The sequence below is a fragment of the Neomonachus schauinslandi genome, chromosome X (genome assembly GCF_002201575.2).
Source record: "Neomonachus schauinslandi chromosome X, ASM220157v2, whole genome shotgun sequence".
NCBI lineage: Eukaryota > Metazoa > Chordata > Mammalia > Carnivora > Phocidae > Neomonachus > Neomonachus schauinslandi.
The window spans coordinates 39,245,167-39,268,899 of NC_058419.1; the positions used below are offsets into that span (position 1 = coordinate 39,245,167).

General features: G+C 39.0%; 2 protein-coding genes across 3 annotated transcripts in view; one reads left to right on the forward strand and one right to left on the reverse strand.

Moving 5' to 3' along the window:
- The window catches only part of COL4A5 (collagen type IV alpha 5 chain), a 231,544-nt gene extending 224,407 nt beyond the window's left edge, over positions 1-7,137 (reverse strand). The window contains exon 1 of one of the 2 annotated variants that reach the window (XM_021678553.2): positions 6,887-7,137. In XM_021678553.2, the coding sequence (XP_021534228.1) occupies positions 6,887-6,967 (81 nt within the window). In that variant the 5' untranslated portion in view covers positions 6,968-7,137. The remainder of the gene's footprint in view (positions 1-6,886) is intronic. The other variant, XM_021678559.2, reaches the window with a different exon arrangement.
- Positions 7,138-8,967: 1,830 nt separating this feature from the next.
- The window catches only part of COL4A6 (collagen type IV alpha 6 chain), a 274,048-nt gene continuing 259,282 nt past the window's right edge, over positions 8,968-23,733 (forward strand). The window contains exons 1-2 of the mRNA XM_044911855.1: positions 8,968-8,981; positions 9,178-9,229. Of these exons, the coding sequence (XP_044767790.1) occupies positions 8,971-8,981; positions 9,178-9,229 (63 nt within the window). The 5' untranslated portion in view covers positions 8,968-8,970. The remainder of the gene's footprint in view (positions 8,982-9,177; positions 9,230-23,733) is intronic.

Genomic DNA, 23,733 nt, shown 5'->3' on the forward strand with positions numbered 1-23,733 from the left:
TGGATAGATTATGAAGGTAAATAAACTCAAGCATTGATGCATAAAATGAGAATCTGGTTTGTTAAAATTAAAGGAGCCTATGTATCAGAGATCACACTAAAGATGCCTCTCCAAAAACACCTCAAGAATTACTGCTATTAAAAATACATCTTTGTAATGAAGATTTAGTTAAGTGGCTGGGTGGTTCATTTATAATGTTAATTGGAGGGAATATATTTTCAAAAATTACTTCTGTTCCATGGCTGCTATCATCAGAAGCGGATGAGATAATGGAATCATTACATTTTAAAAAGAAAATCATTAGAGGATAGGACCAAATCAACCAACCAACTGGCAATCAATTGAGCATCAATTCCATAGTCACTGTACTAGACAGAAAAAAATTATTAAGGTTGTCTCATAGGCACTCTTATACACTACTGATAGGAGTATAATTGGTAAAACCATTCTGGAAAGTAATTTGGCAAGAGCAGATCTCTATCATTCAGAAGCTTAAAGTTCAGCTATTCAAATGCCACCTGGAAAAGCCATAATGCATAACAGTTTGTGATTTTACAGAGGAATACATTTGAATTGCACAAGCTACAAGGCTGGCATAAAGGCAATAAAGTCTCTTAGCTCGTGAGGAAACACAAGAAGAAGGTAAAATGGAAGTGGTACCAAATGGATGGGGGACCTCTGATTCCATGTATACTTACAAGTTTGTTTCTTAAAAGAGGAGATGGGGGCTGGAATAGCATCACCCCAAAGTGAGAAAAATAGATTAGCAATTAATGGGGGAAATGTCCTGGAGTAACACTAAGGGAAAGATGAAAGCAAGGGACAGCACTAGACAAAGACACAGCCATTTAAGTGTAAGCATCACAGGCAGCTATGGGGTAGGGATTGAAGAGAGTGAGAAGGGAGAGCAGAAGGGGCTCCCATTTCAGATGCATTCCACAACTCTGCTAGGGAAAGGGGAATGTCAATGGGTTTGGCGTATGTTATATCCTTGCTATTGCTAGGAAGAGGTGAGGGGTGGTATTCATGGAGGGCAGGCTCCACCTTCTGTCCAGGGGAGAAATGGAGAGGAATGCATGGTTTACTAAATTAAAATTTAGGCCCTTGAGGATGGATGGCCTAGGCAATTACAGTAAAGAGTTATTAAAGGATGGGCCAGTGGTGAGTGTATCTTTAAAATCAAGTCAAGTGACCAGTCACAGGAAGGGGTTATGGACAGGGCAGTGGGAATTATTCAACTTTTCAACATGACTTTATTTTTCTGTATTATCTATCATGTATGAAACAGGAACTGAGGAAAATCTCATGAGCAGGTTTTAGAGCCAGACCATTCTGATTCAAATCTTGGCCCAATTATTTACTAACTGCACGACTTTGGACAAGTTATTTAACTACCTTGTGGGCCTCAGATTCCTTATACATAAAAATGGGAATAGTATTATCTACCTAACGGGTATAACATAGTAACCACTAAAAAAAGTTAGCTATCATAATTTATCTGTTGATATCACCTTTCTAAATGTCAGGGTCTGCTGCATGTACCAAAGACTCTGAAAATACTAATGGCTTTTAACCCACTAACTCCCCATAAAGGAGGCAGTACTAATAAAAGAATACAAAATATGGAATAAGAATTATTCATGGCAGTTTTTCTTACAATGGCTTTAAAAACTTAAAATTTAAAAATATATTCTATAGGGGCACCTGGCTGGCTCAGTCAGTAGAGCATGTGATTCTTGATCTTGGGGTTGTGAGTGTGAGCCCCATATTGGGTATAGAGATTACTTAAAAAAAATCTTTAAAAAATATTCTATAAAAGTGAGTAAGGGAAGGAAAACTAAAATAAGATAAAGAAAGAGAGGGAGACAAACCATGAGAGACTATGGACTCTGGGAAACAAACTGAGGGTTTCAGAAGGGAGTGGGGTGGAGGATGGCGTAGCCAGGTGATGGGTATTAAGGAGGGCACTTGATGTAATGAGCACTGGGTGTTATATGTAACTGATGAATCACTAAATTCTACCCCTCAAACTAATACTACACTATATATGAACTAACTTGAATTTAAATAAAATTTTGAAAAAAAGAAGAACAAAGTGAATAGGTAATTTAATTGTGGTATGTATAACTTATATACAGTCATTTAAAACTAGTATCTTTATTTTTTTAAGATTTATTTATTTACTTGAGAGAGCATGAGCAGGAGGGGCAGAGGGAGGAGAGAGAATCTCAAGCAGACTTCTTGCTGAGCGTGGAGCCTGACATGGGGCCTGATCCCAGGACCCTGAGATCATGACCTGAGCTAAAACAAAGAGTCGGACACTTAACTGGCTGTACCAACCAGGTGCCCCTAAAACTAGTATCTTTAAACAAAGAATTTTAATAACATGGGAAAATGCTTAATAAATGAAAAAAGCATTATGATATACAACTGTATATAAAGTAATCCCAATTTTTAAAAATTTTAACCAATTTTTAAAGAGGAAAATCATTAAACAATAATTGGAACCCCAATTTCTATGTTGTTGATAGAACTGTGGACATGTTTTTATTTTCTTCTTTATAATTTTCTGCATTTTTCAAGTTCCCAATACTAAGCATGTATTACTTTTGCTATTAGACAAAACCAGCATGTAAATTGGTTGAACAAATGAACAAATATACAGTTCTTGCCTATAATCTAATAGGGAGAACAGATAAAATCCCATGAAACAAAATGCTTGTAAGACCAAATATATTTAGGGCACCTGGGTGGCTCAGATGGTTAAGCGTCTGCCTTCGGCTCAGGTCATGATCCCAGAGTCCTGGGATCGAGTCCCGCATCGGGCTCCCTGCTCAGTGGGGAGCCTGCTTCTCCCTCTGCCTCTCTCTCTCTCTGTCTCTTATGAATAGATGAATAAAATCTTTAAAAAAAAAAAAGACCAAATACATTTAGATACTAGACAGGAAGAGGCTAAATATTACAAATGTTCAAAGAAGACTAAAATCAGCCATTGATATGTAATAGTAAGGGAAAGTTTCACAGAAAGACTATTCTCACTAGCACGTAAACTCCATGGAGGCAAGAAACCTGTCTATCTTATTTAGTTTTATCCACAGTGTCTAGCACAGAATGATTTTGCGAACAGAACATATCCAAGAGGGTGGAAATAAAACAACATATACAATTCTTAAGTACTTACAAGTTGCTGAATAAATATCTGCTGGATGAATATAAACATCACGCTGAAACTGAGCAAAGATTTGGATCAACAGGATTCCAATCAAAATGTAGAGGCAAGGGGCGCTTGGGTGGCTCAGTCAGTTAAGCGTTTGCCTTTGGCTCAGGTCAAGATCTCAGGGTCCTGAGATGGAGCCCCATGCATCAGGCTCTCTGCTCAGCGGGAGGCCTGCTTCTCCCTCTCCCTACCGCTCTGCCTACTTGTGCTCTATCAAATAAATAAAATCTTTAAAAAAAAAAAGGAGAATGGGGCGCCTGGGTGGCTCAGTCGTTAAGCATCTGCCTTCGGCTCAGGTCCTGATCCCAGGGTCCTGGGATCGAGCAAAAAGCAAAACCTTCTTCAAAATAATCATCCACCACAAATTATAGTTGTTTTATAAATCTAACTTTTTATATGTGACTGTATAAAATCACACCTGCAACACACAATTGCTTCTAGATTGCTTTTAAATTATCTCTCTATATGCAGATATATGTACAAAAATCAAACTGATCTCTATTATGATCTCTTATTCTAAGTCCAAAGCTGTTTCCATTATATGATGCTACTTCTCCTAACATCAGCAGGAAGAGATGTAATCCCCATTATCATTTCCATTTCACCTCCTGTGTCTCCACCACCAAAAAAAAAAAGGTAGCAGAGATCCAAACACTCTGAACAGCAAATAAGTCTCTATAGACCATATACAAAGGAGGTAGTATAGTACAGTCATTGAGGGTAAAGAATTTGGAGTCAAGCTGTTGCAATTTCCAGTCCCACAACTTAGTATCTATGTGATTTTTTGGAAGTTACTTAACCTCTATGATTCATAGCTTCTTGATCTGTAAAGTGGGGATAACAATGGTATATATCTCATAGGTCTGTTGCAAAGACTAAATATGATAATGTACATTGCCATATTAGCACAATGCTTGGCACATAGTAAACACTCAAAAATTAAAGTTATGATCACAGTGTCAACAAATTCTTCCTATGGAGCAGTCAATTCATAGTATACTTCAGAGGAAAAACTGTTCTGGTCACAAATGACACTACTACCCTCAGTGAGTTGTTGCCACTGGTCACAAGAGAGATGGTACATTTAAATTAGAGAAACCTATCCACTTCACTGCACAAAAAAACTCGTATTTGTATAGTAGGGGTAGTACAATTTTACACACAGTATCCATAAATCTAAGTTGCATATTCTACTATCGTAAGTATGGGTATAATTACCTTTCCATAAAAATATGTTCTTTCCACCACTAGAAAAGACCTTTACAAACTAAACCTGCCTTTTTCTCTTACTGCCAACCTTTTCAGCATAAAGATTATTCTATTCCACCTAATAAACACTCTACCTAAAAAAATCTTCCACGTATTTATGATATCCCAATTTGGCATGACTTCAGAAATAAATCACTTAACTATGAAAAATTAAAGCAATTCTTGTAAGTATCAATATTCTTCCTGATATAAAAGTCCCAATACCAGACTACTTCAGTCAACAATCAGTCAACTCCACTACCATCCATTTTACTCTGGAGAAGGTCACCAATATCCCTAGCACTAATATGGAGAGAAGATACCATTCATATCTTTGAGATGATTAAAACATTTCCTCTAAGGAGGATATTGATGTGTGAAGCAGAAAAAACAAACCCCTGGCTTTATTAGAGGCACAATGTCCTAATGATAGAGAAATGGGATATAAAATGTTCTTTTAAAATTATACAGAAAGAAAAAGGAAAAAAACTGCATGGTATCTTCTGTAACTACTTCATGAACACTCAATCATTAGAGTCCAAGAAAATAAGCTTGCTCCCAGGTTCTGTCAACCATAAAAAGAAATCTCACTTTTGATTTTATTACAAATTGACGTATAGTATTGTTATACATACCTGTATGACTGGTATCGGGTGCACATTTACTAACAGCAACATCAAAGGAAAAAAATTAGAAATATTTAAACATCCACAAAACCTTTGCCCCTGGGCCACATGCCATAAGCGGTAAGCACCAAGATGTTTTTAAAAGTAACTTATTTTCCCGATGGAGGGCATGTATTGAATAGAGCACTGGGCGTTACACACAAACAATGAATCACGGAACACTACATCAAAAAAATTAATTAATTAATTTTAAAAAACTAAAAAAAAAAGTAACTTATTTTCAACAACACAATTGTAGTTTTATCTGGGGGCCTATAAGCACTACTGAGTGGCAAAACCTTACCCCATTAAGATGCTCTGCATCAAAAAAAGCAATTTTAAGTCATCTCTAATTTTTCAGAGGAAAAATTACAAGTGTAGTTGATATTCATGGTTTTTCAGCAGACCTGCTATCATAATGACGTTGTGCTTAGAGTAATATGAAAGTTAGTTTTCATACCTTGGGTACACATTTTCTGGAGGATAAAAGGAAAATGTAATCTGAGGTATGCTGAGTGTATAGAGAAACCAGACAGCTAACTTAAAAGTGGACCCAGATAAGCCATAACATAGCAGCTGCATATATAAAGAACTGATAAGTCACTCAACCACAGAAGGCCTAAGCCATGATCTCACATTAAAGTGTTTTTAAAACCACCCATTATGATCACTCAAATATAACTTTTAAATAATTTGTCGCATACTTAATTCTTTCAAGGTTAAGCGAAATGAAGGATGATGGGCTTCAGGCTGGAAAACATTTTCTTTAACAAAGCCATTCATTCCTTTACATCTGCCTCTTCCCCGGAAAGATAGTGGGTGGGACTACCCAGAGATCCTTCTAGGAGATATATTGGAGTTTTAATTCTACATTCCTAAAACTGAGTGGAATTTTTGCGCTGTCATTTCACAGGTGCATCCTCCTCCACTGTCCGTTAAATCAGAACACTCATTCTCCTTTGAAGAGAATTCTTTTCCTTTAAATAGGTGATGGGCATAGTTTCGATTTGTTTAGGTGACTTAGTAAGATTTTTTTTAAGTAAACAACAAACAAAAACCCAGGAGTTAAAAAACAACAACAACAACAACAACCCACGACGCCGAAGACCTGGAGCCTGAGGCCATCCGTCTTTACCTCCTTCTTCCGTGTGTTACCTGAGCGTTTGCCATAAGGACGTCAAAAGGGGGACACGGTCTCTACAGGGGCTTTAGTGGCCAGAGGTGAGGGTAGGTTCGTGTGGCCTAAGGAAGGGGCAAAAAGGAAGCACTTCCCGGGCGCGCCCAATATTCTGATGGAAGCTGGATTTAGAAAAGGCAAAATATTCAACTACAGACCAGGTTTAAAGAGTGCGTGGGCTGGGTACAACTAGTGTAAAGGTTAGCCGGCAGGCAAGGGAAACAACCCGAGGGCGGAGGGTGGGGAGGAAAAGTTTCAAATACCCTCCAGAGCCTAGTGAGCTATTAAGGTGCGTCCCCCACCCCGGCTCCGCTCTGGCCCCCCAGGGCAGCTAGCTGCTGCAAAGCCCGCAGCCCGATTTTTAAACGTAAACCTCTCCCTTGGGCTGGAGAAGGCTTGAGCTACCAGCGTTGTAAATAATGTTTCCTCCTAAGCAAGTGAGGGCAGAGTGGAATTCCCTAGCCAAGGCCGAGGAGAAAGGAAGGTAAAGGGACAAAAAAGAAATTTCTGCCTGAGCGTGAGATGACGGGGGGGGGGGGGGGGGGGGAGACGGGGGGGGGGGTAGAAGGAAGGACTTACCGCAGCCTCTGCAGGCTGCCCCCAAAGACTCAGGGCCAGTAAGAACAAGCCGGCAGCCAGGCTGACTCCACGCAGTTTCATTCTTCTCCGGCTCCCGCAGCTCCTTCAGCACCCGCACGAAATCCCTGGCTAGCTCTGACCAACTGACATAATCTTGAGTTTATGGGGAGAGAGCTAGAGGCGGAGAGGGACAACGAGGGTGTCCCAATTGTGCCCGTCGGCTTAGGTGAGGAGGAAGCTTTTTAAGAGTGTTGGGGGTGGGAAAAAAAAAAAAAAAAGCGCACAACCGTTCAACCCCTCCCCCCCCTCCCCTCCCCAAAGCTGGTCTCTCGGGAGCACTTTTCCCTTCTGTCTGGACTTGCAAACTTTTTCCTCACGCAAGTCCCACAGCTCAACTTTCCTCCCTCTCTCCTCCCGCACCGCCCCCTCCCCACCAGCTACTGGGGAATTTGAGGATCACTCCGCCACCGCTTCAGACTGCCCCAGCAACCTGCGAGGGAGTGACGCTCAGTTATTTGGGGGAGGGAAACTTCCAGATCAGTTGGCTGAGTACCATGAGCCCAACCGGGAAGCTTTTCTATTCGTTCACTTGCACCTTCCGTTGGTATTACTCTTCCCTGCCCAGTCCCACTCTCATTGGTGAGAGCACCAAAGCCAATTACAAATAGACCTGAGCTGGGACTATTTTTTTTAGCGGATGGATCTTAGAAGAACTGAGCTTTTTATTGTTAATGGTTAGAAACAAATTTTGGTCGCCGCTCCCTGGGCTGCTGGTGTTCTTTGCCTTCCACCTGCTCGCAGGACAGTTTCTACATACAATAAAATATGTGAAAATATTAGAACTGTATAAGTATATTTACATAATTAAACATATTCTTACAACCGAAGAATTAGGAAAACGAACCTACTTAGGTGTACGAAGACTTTATGCGTGATTTAAACATCTAAGATTGAGGAGCATTCCGTAGATATTGGTAATTATTATATGGTTGGATGCTATTGTAATACAGTCATATCTTTTTATTTAACTACATTGTTAAATGCTGTAATTTTTACCTTTTGTGTTGAACTAATATAAAAAGGTATTGACTCTCATTGCAGTTGTGTTTCAGAAGGATTTAGTACAGGGAATTAAATAACTTTCATGAAGTTTTCTTTAAAACTAACACAAATACCTAACTGGGAACATTTATGTAGAGTTAATGGCAGTTGAATTGATGTTTCCGAAATAAAGTAGACTTGAGCATTACTTTGGTAATCCTGATCTACAGATTTGTTAAAGTACCAACAGGCCCAGAAAATATTTTGTGTGGACTCCTTGGAGGGTCTTTCGCGGATTTGCTCAGGAATTCCTCAGAACATTTCTGTTATCTCAGAACCTAGAATTTGCCACTTGAGAGTCTTGCAAGACTTTGGACCTATTCATGGGGGCCCACTCAGCCTTAGGTTCTACTCAGCTTTGGGTAGATTTATTACTCCAGAAACTTCCACCACCACCCCACCCCCCCCCACCCCACCCCCAGGAGCTTAGTAGACCATCAGAATGAGTGTTGTATGCATTTGGGCAAGCGTGCAAGGGCACTTTGGGGCCCGTCGGTAGGAGTCCTGTGCCTTAAATCTATTTATGTGTAACAGTTAACGGTGGTTTATGGAAGTGTATGCTGCACAGTTGCTTAGATCTTAGTGTAGAGGCCTCTATGGGCCTGCGCGTGAAGCTATGGAGATGCGTGGGAATATTATGCGCAGAGGTCCCTGAAAGTGAGAAAGACGCCGGGCTGCCCAAGGTAGGGGGGATGATTGACAGCAGACAGCCCCGCCCCTTTCCCTCCATTCCTTCCTCTCCTAGTGTATGGAACTATCTTTTGAGTGCGGCAAGTTGTAGCGGGCACCGCTGACTGTTTCACTTTGGGGCACTTCTTATCTAGAAGCTGAGTTTAGTTTCTTTCGAAGTGGGCCACTTCGCCCCCCTAGCCCGTCCTCCTGAATAAGGAAGCAGCCGCCAAGCATCAGCGGAGCCCTGATGAGCCGGGGCTGTGGAGCCGCTTAGCTGTCTCCCGGGACCCAGCTCCGGAGGAGCCGCAAGCATGCACCCTGGGTGAGCTGTTGCTGCCCTGAGCTCCCCTCCCTCTTTCCTACTTTGAGCTACTTTGCCGGACCGGGACTATACTTGTACTTATGTCATTGCAGAGAAAGTGGGGGGGCAGGCAGCCAAAAAGGGTCGGGGACTACGGACAGACGTAGGACCCCGGAGCCTTGAGAGCCCATGTTACTCACCCTTCCTCCTGTTTCAGGTTGTGGCTGCTCCTGGTTACGTTGTGCCTGACCGAGGAACTGGCAGGAGCCGTGAGTCTCTTTTCCTCCCCGACCCTTTTCCCTCCCCCTCCTTTGACCCCCTTCCCATTCCACCTCTTGTGTTTGTGTTAGGGGGTTACAGAAGGTTGCACTGCGAAACAGAGTTCACATCACTCTCCTTTCTAGTGGGAGTTAATGGGGTTCTTAGGAATAGCACAGCGTCACGCTTATGCCTTTGGGACTCAGGCATCTTTCTATCCCAAAACTTCGTAACGGGTTGGGAAAATAAAAGTGGAAGACACAAGAGACGCACATTTCTGAGCCTATTCCCAGACGACTTTAAGATGACTGACATCTGATGCTTTTCTCTGCATCTATCTCCAAGGCAGAAGAAATGTAATTTTCCCTGGTCTACAAGAACATGAATTGGCACACAAGTTTGAGAGTGGGAGGAGAGCCCAAGGAGTGGGACTTGAAAGTGCCGCGAAAGTTATGGGAGTCAACTTGCTTGTGATCCTTTGACAGTACCAGATGACAACATCTGGACTCTTTAACTACCTGAACTGAACTAATACCACTAGATGATGTTCAGTTTCTGTCTGATGTTTCCTTTCACTGGTTTTCTGTGTCATCAGAAAGTTTAGAATAGAAAAAAAAAATCTGAAAGTTAACATTTCATAGGCTGTTTAGATATCATCCATCGAATCAGCTAGGGACTGCAGGCAAAGGAATTTCTGCAGACATCTGGTCAAGAAAAGTTTAATGGATCCCAGAAAGTAGAGAGACCCCCAGTGTAATTACTAGGATAATTTACCAAAGGAGGAATGACCCGAATAATGAGAGATATTGCAGTTTTCCAATCTCACTAGCTACTTCTGCTGGCAGAAATAAAGTTAGCTGCTGAGTTCAAATATGAAGTTGTTTGACTATTGAGTACAATTTCACTGCTCTATTTAATAAACTGTTAATAGCCAAAGTCACGCACCATATAGATGATAGATATTTACCTTGTGGGTTTGACAATTTAAAATGATTGGCTGTATTTTTAATACTTGAAATATTTGTAAATACTATGTATAGAGCCATACTTAATTCAACCCAATAAAAGCAACTAATGTTTATGGGTGGGGGGAAGGATTACTTTGTCCTGGCATATATCTTTAAGAAAATATCAGAATGAAGTGAAATTATTTCTCTTAAGAAAAGAGAATGATGCCAGAATACCTGACTTTTAACATCTTGTGACACCCTCCCCCCCAACTCAGAACATCAGCTCTTATGTAAGTAAATTCAAGACTTTGTAAACAGGAGTATTGATCTACGATTCTGTGTACTTCTCCATCTGATTCCTCCAGTACACAAGTTTAGTTATGTGTTACCTTGAGGCTCAATACTACATTTATTGAAAATGCCAGGTTTTGATTAGTTAACAATTTGTCCGGGAATCTTGCTGCTTGTAAAAATGTTATGCCTGGGCAGCATACCCTCCAGCAAAACTTTTATTTTCAGACTCTAGCTGATTGTATTCAGTGTACTTTTGGGGAAAGGCATTAACAAATCATTCTAGATAGCTGGAGACTGCCCAAACACTGCATTTTATCACTTGATATACATAAAAGTCACTGGAGGATTATGCTTTAATTCTTAGAAGTATTGAAGTGTGTCTCTAAAAGCAAGCCCTGCTTTGGTGTGTGGATTTCAGATTATCATTGTTTTACAATGCCACCTGCTATATCAGTGTGAGTGACCCCGGTAAGACTAAAATAAACCTTGAGATACACTGACAATATTTTTTGTTTTAGCTTATTTACATCCAGAGCTGCTTCCTTCACTGCTGTTTACTTCTGCATATTATCTTTGGCAGTGTAAAGCTATTTTTTTTTTCATTCGGGAGAAAATGGCAAAGAAAAAGAGGAGAATCACAAGATAAGTTCTCAAAAGGTGACTTTTCTGAGGGGAAGTTTTTTGTTTGTTTTTACTCTTTGTAGTGGATTCTCCTGTGTATTGGATGGTTCTCATCTCCTCTCAATTCCTGTTTATCCTCTGGGTCTGTAATGTTTTTCACCTTTCAAATGGTTTTAGCTCTTTGAATTCTCTGTACCTTGACTAATACTAATGAAAAATAACGTTTAAATAGATTGACAAGGAACTAGGTTATGCTTCTCTATAAGAAAGTTTGTTCACTGTGAGAGTTAAGTTGCCAATAACAGAATCTTGGTGACCATTTGAGATAGGGTCTTTTAGGTGCTTTTGATTTCTCTTTGTCAGAGTTTATAAAGCAGTGCTATTTAAAGGGATGGAAAGCTAAATGTTAAGACCTAGGATTAAAGAATGAGTTTCCATTAAATTTCTTTAAAAGAGTGATGATCTTCATTGAGGTGAAGTACTTGCACAATTTATCTGAATGAGATAGAGCCTAGGATTTCAGAATATCCATAATCATTTTTGGTTATTAAGTGCCTGAGGCACAGCACACAAAGATTTATTTAAACATAGTCTCTAACTCTCTAGGATTTTACTTTCTCAGACAATGGTGGTCATTATGTTCCTTAAAAGATAGGATACCTAATGATAAATTATTATCTGCATGTACCTGCATTGTGTTAAAGAAAAGAATAGGAAGATTGATATCTCACCATAGGCCAACATATCTAGCAGTTAAAATATGTGAACAAAGTAGTCAGGGTCCTTATTTTTTCTTCCCAGTTTGCCTCAAATCTGCTTTTGTGAAAAGCTCAAATACAACCAAGCATATTTAAAGTCAAAGCCTAGCGAGAGTTATTTAGATAGAGAAGAGGCAAAGGGGAGAAAATGTATGTCTGGTTGTCCCCTTCTGCAAAGAGCATAGGTAAATCAAGGTCTGATTGAAATACAAACTTCTTTCCTTAAAGTTGTAACTTGCCCAAGTTGGTCCTTTCCACTGTGATGTTCAGCCCTAATTGCAGCCATCAAAGTATGAATAGAGTGTTCGGGATTTTCAGCGATGGAGAAAGTTTCTTCCTACTCTAAGGATCAAGAGGAGTATTTGCCTTATTTGGGGCTGTGTCTCTAAGAATTCTTTAAATAAAAAAACCAACTTTATTGAGGTACAATTTAAATACCATAAATTCACATATTTTATATATATATATATATATATAATTCAATGATTTTTAGTAAATTTAGCAAGTTGTGCAACTATTGCTAGTTTTAGAACATTTTCATCACCCCAGTAAGATCCTTCATATCCAGTCACAGTTAACCCTCATTCCCACCCCTAACCCCAAGTGAACATGAATCTACTTTTCTACCTCTATAGATTTGTCTTTTCTGGGCATTTCATATAAATAGAATAGAATCATATAATATGTGATCTTTTGTGTTTGGCATCTTTCACTTAGCATAATGTTTTTGAAGTTCATTCATGTTGTAGCATGTATCAGTATTTTACTCTATTGGTGTTGGCATTTAATATTGGTATTCCATTATGGATATACCCCATTTTTTAAAAAGATTTTGTTTATTTATTTGAGAGAGAGAGCACGAGATGGGGGAGGGTCAGAGGGAGAAGCAGACTCCCCATTGAGCAGGGAGCCTGACGCAGGACTTGATCCTGGAACTCCAGGATCATGACCTGAGCCTAAGGCAGTCGCTTAACCGACTGAGCCACCCAGGTGCCCTGGATATACCCCATTTTGTTTATGCATTCACCAGTTAATGGACGTTGGGCTCTTTCCACTTTTTGGCTATTATGAATAAAGCCATTATGAACATTATCATGCAAATCTTTGTGTGGACATTCAATTTACATTTCTTGAGTAGATATGTAGGAATGGAATTGCTAGGTCATATGAAAAATTTCTATTTATATTTATTTAAATCTTTTGCCCATTTTAAGATTGGGTTGTCTTATTATTGAGTTGTAAGAGTTCTTTGGATATTCTGGATACAAGTCCTTTGCCATACATTACAACTTGCAAATATTTTCTCCCAATCTGTGGCTGATGGCTGGTCTTTTCATTTTCTTAATATGAAATTTTAAAGTAGTCTGCTTTGCCAGCAAATGTCCTATATCAGCTAGCTGTGACCAATCACAATATATAACATATATATGTGTGTGTATGTATGTACATAGAATATTTATCTTGGGATGACTAAGGATACTGATACATACATATGAGTACATCATCAAAGGAATCTTCAAATGACTACATAAATGGATAACACATAGCTGATAATGTAGCTACACTATTGACAGGTCAAATACAAACATATTTTAAGACAGGAGAGGAGGGGAAATAGATATTATTTAATGTGCTACTAAAGAAGCAGATAGATAATTCCATATCACAAATTTGTCTTATTATGTTTTGATTATTATATTTCAATATGATTGGTTTCCACTGTAATCCCATGTATTTTATTGAATACATTTAAAAAACTATTCTGAAAAGGAGTCCGTAGGCTTCACTAGACTGCCAAAGTAATCTGTGACATTAAAAAAACCCTAGTTATGCAGTTGGTTTTTAGAATAAACAAGTTGTCACTTTCTAAGGCTTGTTCAGGGATGAGGGCATTTGCATTGACTACAAATACCAATAATCTGTTAGATTTTAGGCATATTATGTAGTACCCAGTAAATATGCCCCTAGGTACTATAATCTTATAATCAAGCCAGATCACAGGAGCAAAGTATGCTGTTTCCCTAATGACTTCATTAATATAAGAATGAAACAATACAACATTGTATTTTAAGTCCTAGTCAGAGGAATTACTCAAAAAACGAAATAAAGGCATCCAAATTGGACAGGAAGAAGTAAAACTGTCACTATTTGTAAATGACGTATTATATATAGAAACCCTAAAGACTCCATCAAAAAAAAAAAAAACATTAGAACTAATAAACTCAGTAAAGCTGCAGGATACAAAATTAATACACAGAAGTGTGTTGCATTTCTTTACACTATTAATGAACTATCAGAAAAAGAAATCAAGAAAACAATCCCATTTACAAGTACATCAAAAAGAGTAAAATACCATTGAATAAGTTTAACCAAGGTGAAAGACCTGTACATTGAAAACAAGACATTAATGAAAGAAATTGAAGAAGACACAAATAAATGGAAACATATTCAATGCTCATGGATTGAAAATAATTAATATTGTTAGAATTTCCATATAACCCAAGCAAACAGATTCAATGCAATCTCTATCAAAATTCCAGTGGTATTTTTCACAGAAATAGTACAAACAGTTCTAAAATTTGTATGCAACCACAAGAGACCTCGAATAGTCAAAGCAATCTTGAGAAAGAAAAACAAAACTGGAGGCATCACATGCCCTAATTTCAAACTATATTACAGAACTATAGTAATTAAAACAGTATGGTATTGTCATAAAAAACACATAGGTCAATGGAACAGAACAGAGAGCCCAGAAATAAACTCATGCATATATGGTCAATTAATCTCTGACAAAGGAGCCAAGAATATACAATGGGGAAAGGACAGTCTCTTCAATAAATGGTGTTGAAAAAATTGGACAGTCACATGCAAAAGAATGAAACTGGATCAATATCTTAGACCATACACAAAAATTAATTCAAAATGGATCAAACACTTAAATATAAGACCTGAAATCATTAAACTTCTAGAAGAAAACATAGGCAGTAAACTCCTTGACATAGGTCTTAGAGATGATTGTTTGAATCTGACATTAAAATAAACAAGTGGGACTCCATCAAACAAAAAAGCTTCTGCACAGCAAAAGAAACCATCAATGAAATGAAGAAGCATCCTACTGAATGGGAGAAAATAATTGCAAGTCATATATCTGATAAGAGGCTAATATTCAAAAAATACAAAGAACTCATACAACTCAATAGCAAAAACACAAGCAGTCCTATTTTAAAAAATGGGCAGAGGATCTGAATAGACATTTTCCCAAAGAAGACATACAGATGGCCAACAAGTACATAACAATGTGCTCAATATCATTAATCATCAGAGAAATGCAAATCAAAACCACAAAGAAATATCACTGCACATCTCTTAGAATGGCTACTATCAAAAAGTTAAGAGATAGGGGTGCCTGGGTGGCTCAGTTGGGTAGGCGTCTGCCTTCAGCTCAGGTCATGATCCCAGGGACCTGAGATCAAGTCCCTCATTGGGCTCCTTGCTCATCAGGGAGCCTGCTTCTCCCTCTCCCTCTGCCTGCCACTCCCCCTGCTTGTGCTCTCTCTGTCAAATAAATAAATAAAATCTTAAAAAAAAAGACAAGAGATAACGAGTATTGGTGAAGGTGTGGAGAAAAGAAAACCCTTGTACACTGTTAGTAGGAATGTAAATTGGTGTGACCACTGTGGAAAACAGTATGAAGGTTCCTCAAAAAATTAAAAATAGAACTACCATGTGATCCAGGAATTCTACTTCTGGATATTTACCCAAAGAAAATGAAAACACAAATTTGGAAAGATATATACACCCTCATGTTCACTGCAGCATTATTTACAATAGGCAAGATGTGCAAACAATTATCCATTGATAGATGAATGGATAAAGAATTTGTAGTGTGTACATATCTACAATGGAATATTATTCGGTCAGAAAGAATGAAATTTTGCCATTTACAACAATATGGATTGACCTCAAGGACGTTATGTTAAATGAAATAAGTCAGACAGAGGGAGACAAATACCATATGATAAATCTTATATGTGGAATCTAAAAAAAGAAAAACCAAGCTCATAGATACTGAGAAGAGATTGGTGATTGCTAGAGGCAGGGAGTAGGGGGTGGGAGAAATGGGTGAACTGGTTTTTTTTTTATTTAAATAAATTGAATAAAAAATTTTAAAAGAATGAAACAGATTGACATCAATTATCAACATGTATTTGGTTTTGCTTGCCTCAATTATGTGGATAGTTCCATAATTTCACCACCATGCTTAGAGTATAGACTAGTCCTATCCTCTGTAGATTTCAGGACATACACATATAGAAAGAACATATTAGGAAAGTGCCATCCTGTATTAAACTATCAAGTCCTTTTAAGCTGACTAAATGTCCCCGTGAGGTAGATCATAGGGCTGTAACTTGTTTTAAAATCTAATTAAATGTACATAAAAGACCCAATAAGCATGCTCAAAGGAAAACAGTGATGGGAAAATTAGCTAAGAGCAATTATCCACTCTCTTACCATCTTTAATCAATCCCTCTCCTAGGCCTTCTTTTCTGTTCTACAAATAATAGTAAAGTCTCCTCCATTATAAAAACAAATAATAATAATTAAAAAACCATAGCTTTATTTTTCTCTGTACCTCTAACCCCCTCAATCCTATTACCACCAAATTCCTGCTCATTGTCTACTCTTCTTCAACAACCATTTACCCCTAAGCCTATTACAGTCTAGACTGAGGCTACTCTCCAAAATTGCCCTCTTTCAAGTTACTAACAGCTGTCTAACTACCAAGCCCAATGGATTCTTTTCATTCTATCTGACTTACCTATTGGGTTTTTTCCCCAGGTTTATTGAGAAATAACTGACATAAATCACTGTATGACTTTAAATCATACAGCATGATGATTTGATTTATGTATGTTGTGGAACGATTACCACAACAGGTTTTAGCAAGCATACATCTTCTCATATAGATACAATAAGAAGAAAAGAAAGAAAAAACGTTAAAAAAATTTCTCCTTGTGATGAGAACTCTTAGGATTTATTCTCCTAACACCTTTCCTATATACCATACAGCAGTGTTAGCTGGAGTCATCATATTGTACCTCCCTAGTACTGATTTACCTTGTAACTGAAAGTTTGTGCCTTTGGAACACCTTCCTCCAATTCTCCCTCCCTGCATCCTCCACCTCTGGTAACCACAAGTCTGGTCTCTCTACTGTAGTGTTTTGCATTTTCCAGTCATTCTGAAACTGCCTTTCCTTTTTTGACTTTCAAGACACTATGTCTCATTGTTGCTCCTTATACTTCTCTGATATTTTTATTTTATTCCTTCAACATTTATTTATTGAGCAAGCATTGTATTCTAAATAGTATGCCAGGCTCTGATGACACAGTGGTGAACAAGTCAAGTGTGATCTTTGCTGTCATGGAGCTTATCATCTTCATTACTCTCTGCTCCTAAAATGGTGCTCTTTTTTCTCAGCATTTTATCGTTTGCCTTCTTCTCGCCTCAACAGTTTTAACTATGACTCGGATACACTGATGACTATCAATTTATATTTCCAGCTCAGACATGTCTTTTGAGCTCCAAACCTATACTTCCAATTACCTAGTCAGCTCAGATCTCAATTAGTTGATACATACAAAGCACTTAAAACAATGCCTGGGGGGCGCCTGGGTGGCTCCATTGGTTAAGTGTGGACTCTTGATTTTGGCTCGGGTCTGGATCTCAAGGTCCTGAGATGGAGCCCTGCGTCAGGCACGGCGCTTCGCATGGAGGCTGCTTGGGATTTTCTCTCTCCCTCTCCCTCTGCCCCTCCCCCAGCGCTCGCTCGTGCGCACGTGCTCTCTCTCTCTCTCAAATAAATAAATTAATTAAAAATATATAAATACTAAACAATGCCTGGAGCACTCAACCAATGCCAGCTATTATTATTTTCTATTGCCTCAAATACAATGTGTCCAAAAATGAAACTGTTTTCCAATCCTTTCCATGACACTCCAACCTCCTGCTCTCATTTTTTTTTTATCTTTGCTAAATATCACCATCTACCCAGTTTCAAGGAGAAACTATAGAATCAGCCACTAACTCTCACTATCTCCATCCTTCTCACCAAGCTCCATCAGTTTTGCCAAAAATCTGTAGAATCTAGATTGGTTCCAAACCTCATTATCATATATCAATAGCCTCTTAACTAGTTTTTCTACCTCCTGACTCCATTCTAATCTCTATACGGCCACCAGAGTTATTTTACTAACAGTAAATCCAATTATGTTATCTTCTGATTTCAAACCTTTGTTGGTTTCTTGTTTCTTCCAATATTAAAATACATACTCCTTAGCTTGGCATATTTAAGGGCCTTCATGATCTGGCCCCAACTACCTTTCCAGCCTCGTGTCTGTGTGTTTTTTCCTGCCAACCCTCCTTCTCAACCTCATAGTGTACATTACACTTCATTCGGATTGAACATCTCTTCATTTCTATACTACCTTATGTTCTTTCCTATCTCTTTGTGTTTGTATATGCTGTCCTCCTTAGCTGGAATGTCTCTCTCCATTATTTACACTATCTCCTCTACCTAGTGAACTCCAATCTTTATTTTTTTTAATACCCAGATAAAATGTTATTTCTTCTATGAAACCATCCCAGACCTCTTCAGAAAGAATTCATTCTTCCTTCCCCTGTGATTCTAAGGCTCTTTGGACCTCTTTGATAGCACCTGCCATGCAGTCATGAAAGTTCTGTGCTTATATGTCTGTGTTGTCCTCTTCAGCCTTGTACATACAATGTCCAGGGTACGACCAAGCATGACAGATGACTTTTGAATGAGTAAGATTTATTCCTGCCTTTTCCTTGTCTATCTGAGCAATTACTAATATTAACTCTAATAACAATTGCCTCGATGGCAAAATAACCACCTTTTTCAATGGTATAATGTTTAAGAGAAAGGACTCTGGAATCAGACTTTTGTTTGAATGCTGCCTCTGCCCACTGGCACTTCCTAGCTGGGTGACTAAGGACAACTCATTTGACCTTTTGGAGACTCAATTTTCTCATCAGTAAAAATAGGATAATAACGCCTTCCTCCTGAGAGTGTTGTGCGATTAGAAGAAATAACAAGGTAGGTGCTAAATCCCTACTCTGCCCCCCACCACAGGTGTTCTTTATTTCTTTTATTGCTGAGAGAAAATTAAAAAAAGATTCCCCAATTTTGGCAACCGATATATAACAAGGTGAGAAAAAGGGAGATGTCAGAGAAGACTCTCTCATCCATAGATTGTATGTCTGGAAGGATGGCTATGTTTCTCAGTTATCCCCCTTATCTCTTTTTCTCTCTTCCACCTCTTTAATAATGACATATAATTTCTAGTGCTTTAAGTTTACGAAGTATTTTTCTCAATTATATTATTAGCTGCTCAGAGTGACCCTGTGAAATATATAGGGCAAATGTTCTCAGCCCGGAGAGATGAACTGATTTATCCAAGATCACAAATCCAGCCAATGGCAGAATTAGGGTTAAAACCCACTATACTGTGCTGTCTCTCGAATCCAGGCATTTTATCATCTCTTATCTGGACTCCTACAACAGACCTGACTGTTCTTCTTGTTTCAGTCTTCCGCTGCCTCCTACCTTTGTTCCTGATAGCCATCCTCTCTGCAAGCAAAGGACCTATTCTAAAGCACAAATATGATCGTGCCACTCCAACATTTGTGAGAGCTGCCTGTACCCATCATCATCTGGCCCTGCCTATCCATCCCACTCCATCTGCTGTTACTGTTCTCGTACTGATGTTTAAATCACAGTTATACTTTTGGTGTTGGCTCAACATGCCATGCATTGTCACTCCTCCTGCTTTTCCTTCTGTTTGAAACACCCTTCTCTTCTCCGCCCCTGTTTTCCTCCTGTGTCTGCAGATGGACATATTATTCTTCCCTTCAGGCCCACTTTAGTGAATAATTTTCTGAAGTGTCTCCTTCTTTCTATTCTTCTGTCCCTCCTGTTTTTCCTCCTTTCCTTCCTTCAAAAAACTAGGTATTTCATGCCTACTATGTGCCAAACACTGTGGTCGTCCCTGTGGTTTGAAGGACCATGGCAAGCACTAAGCCAGTGTGGCTAGAGCCTGGGGAGGGGGAAGAGCAGGGAGGTTGGCAGAGCATGGTGTAAGATGAGGCTGGAGGAACAATAAAGAGCGAGACCTGCCCTGCACTCTTATTTGCTCCCTGACTCCCCAGAGCATTTACCTAATGCTTGTGGTAAGGTATATTTCTCTAGATGGGGGATGATAGGCATTATGGTTATTGCTGACCACCTACTCTGTGTCCAGCACTGACAAACTCTTCATGCATGGAGGGGTCACTTCTGTGGCACACATCTGCCCGTTCCAGGTTTATAAAATTCAGGAAAGCCACGAGGCATGTGTCTTTTCTCGAGCTCTTTTTAGGTTCCATGTTTAAGTCTGGAGGTCTATTTCCCGATTTTTTTTTCCTTTATGGATTATAGTGTGGTTAAAAAAAGCAAAAAACTCCAAATCTGGAGCCAAATGCTCCTAGGTTCAAATATAGACTCCAACACTAACTATGGCCTTAGGACAAATCCTTAAATATATTATTAGCTGTAAAATTATTACTATGGTCATCCTCTGATCACTCACTGTGACTGCCTGTGTACCAGAAATGAGTGCTGAGCCCATCTGGGGGACACATGAGAGCCAATTGCTTAATTATTTGTTGGATTTGTTTTTCAAGCTTCCTAGGAGAGAAGAAGAGTCAAAATTGTTACACTTGATCCAGTTTCCCCAAAGTCACCTCTACCTCTGCTGTCCTACCTTTGTGACCCCCTGTGGAGACCAGGGTCCCAACTGAAGATTATGTCTAAAGGGAGCTCCCCAGGCATCTTTGAAGTCCCAGTTCCCCTTTGTCTAGCAACAATAGGGTTAGTTTGCCAGTATCTTTTGATCTGATTCACTTGTACTAAGGGGGAGTTGGTGCTCTCCAGTGGAAATTTCCCTGTCCATAAAGCTCTACAAGATTCACCTGGGACTGCTGGTCAAGTGGCTGAATTGGTCCTTTGGGAGACAGATTTTCTGTTGAGGAGGAAATGAAAGTTAAGTGGTATTTCTCTTTGCTCTCTAAAGCTTTGAGTGACCATTTTTCCTTCCCAGAGAGAAGAGGGTTGGCAGAGAAAAATCTAAAATGCCTAGAATCTCTAAATTCTGTTTGTTGAGTGTAGCAGATCCTTAAAGATGAGGATTAACTTTAGACTTATAAGATTTATGTGACCTTATCTTGGAGATAAGATTAAGTTGCATAAATACTTACCAGCACCTAGCATGCAACTAGATATCCAGAGTATGCTCATAGATAATAATGTCCATGTTGATGTTGATAATGATGAAGAAAAAGAATTATTAGAGCATTTTTCAAAATTTACAGCAGTAGACCCTTTTCTCCCCAAATGAAATTTCGTATGATCCCCCATATAGAATCCAAACCAAAATAGCCATTTTGCCAGTAAGCCAAAGTTTTTTTTTTAACATTTACATATTTGTAAAGTCAGTAAGAAGGAAGAGACTAAGAAAAAAACATAAAAATCTGAAATTGAGAGCTGTTAGCAGTCTTTGTCTCCAGTTTCTGTTTTATTTTGGTTATATAGTGTGGAGAAAATACTGATGTACCCAAATAAATAGTGGACATCGTGGGGTGAGGGCTTTTTTGTTTAACACTTGGTCTTGCTATGTCAAGTGCTATGTTTAACATTTCAGTTAAACAGATGTAGCAATAAAATCTATATTTTCAGGTCTACAGACACTACTTTCTTCTCTCTCTTCTCTCTCACACATGCACATAAATACACAGTGTTAACTTGGCAATGCACATTAACACAATTGGTGGTTTCCGATGAGTTAATGTTTGGTATGCAACCCATTTGAATGCTGCATGCTGTGTTTTATTTCAGTTTTAAAATAGTTTAAAACTGGGGCGCCTGGGTGGCTCAGTTGGTTAAGCGACTGCCTTCGGCTCAGGTCATGATCCCAGGGTCCTGGGATCGAGTCCCACATCGGGTTCCCGGCTCAGCGGGGAGCCTGCTTCTCCCTCTGACCCTCTCCTCTCTCATGCTGTTTCTCTCTCGCTCGCTCTCCAATAAATAAATAAATAAAATCTTTCAAAAAATAAATAAATAAATAAAATAGTTTAAAACATATTTTTCAAATGAAATTAAAATCAGATGTTGCGGAACTGTCAAGATACCTCCATGATTTTAAAGCACCGAATTACATAATAATTGGGCATTAAACTTCATAGGACAGAATGAGGTGCTAATAGAAGGTGAAAGAGGAACACTACATTGAACACTACATCAAAACACTACATCAAAAACTAATGATGTATTATATGTTGGCTAATTGAACATAATAAAAAAAAAAGTAACATCATGACGCCTGGGTGGCTCAATTGGTTAAGCATCTGCCTTCAGCTCAGGTCATGATCCCAGGGTCCTGGGATCAAGTTCCGCATAAGGCTCCTTGCTCAGCGGGAAGCCTGCTTCTCTGGGCTCCTTGCTCAGCAGGGAGTCTACTTCTCCCTCTGCCCCTCCTACCACTCATCCTCTGTGTGTGTGTGTGTGTGTGTGCGTCAAATAAATAAATAAAATCTTTAAAAAAGTTGTAACTTCACCCAGATGCCTACTCAATTAAAAAACTCTATTTCTCCCCCCCACCCCCCAAATCTCTCCCCACTGGACTACCAGAAGAATTGAAGGCACAGTGGTCAAGTTGGAGGAAATCCATAGCTTTTTCTGGTTTGATGCCCAGCACCTGTTTTGAAGCCTTCAGCCTGAGCTCTCCAGTCTTGAAGCCATGAGAGAAGCTTGAGGCTCCCAGTCTCCCTGATGGCCAGGAGAGCCAAAGGTGCTGAGAGATTGCTGCTGCTTTGTCCACTGCCTCCCAGTTTACACTCTCCCAGTCAGAGTATGAGTCAGTGGGGAAAAGAGAATTCTGACAAAAAAAACTGTTCTTTAGAGCCAAATGGATAGCAGTTCCTGTCTCTATTTTGAAGGATCACTCAGTGCATTTCTATGTGTACATTTCTCTGTAAATTTGGTTATGCCCTTCTGTATACCCATGAGAGTATGTCTTTATTTCAGGTTTTTTGTTTGTCAGTTTTTTTTTTTTCTTTTTAGTGTTAAGTGTCTTTTACTGTCTTTTAAAAAAATTCTGAAACAGTCTCAGCATTACAGAAAAGTTTCAACTATGGTACAAAAAGTGATTCTTTACCATTTTGAGAGTAATTTGCCAACATGATGGCACATCACTCCCTAATACTTCAGTGTGCATTTCCTACAAAGATATTCTTCTATATAAACATCTTTTTCTATTTAAAAAGTTAATAACACAACACAATGCTTTATATAAAATATTACATAAAACAATAAAATGAACATTCATAATAATGTCATGGACATAACATAATGAATATATGGGCATCACCTAGCGTAAGAAATAAAATATTACTGGGGTGCCTGGTTGGCTTAGTTGGTGGAGCGTGTGATTCTTGATCTCGGGGTCGTGAGTTCGGGCCCCACGTTGGGTGTGCAGATGACTTAGAAATTAAATATTAACAGGAAAAAGAAATAAAATATTACCGGTGCAGTTGAAACCACCTGTGTATCACTCCCATAGGCCCACCTGCACCATCTTAAGTTTTAGTATATATCATTAATTCCTAACCTGCAGTTTCATTGTGGGTTTCAGATGGGTGTATGAGTGCCCTGAAATTGTATGTAAAATTAGATCTGTATGTGCATTTTTCTGGGGGAAAGATCCATAGTTTTGATGAGATTTACATGGATATAGGTAAAGTGTTTGTGAAGTATGGTATTTCATGACAAAATACTC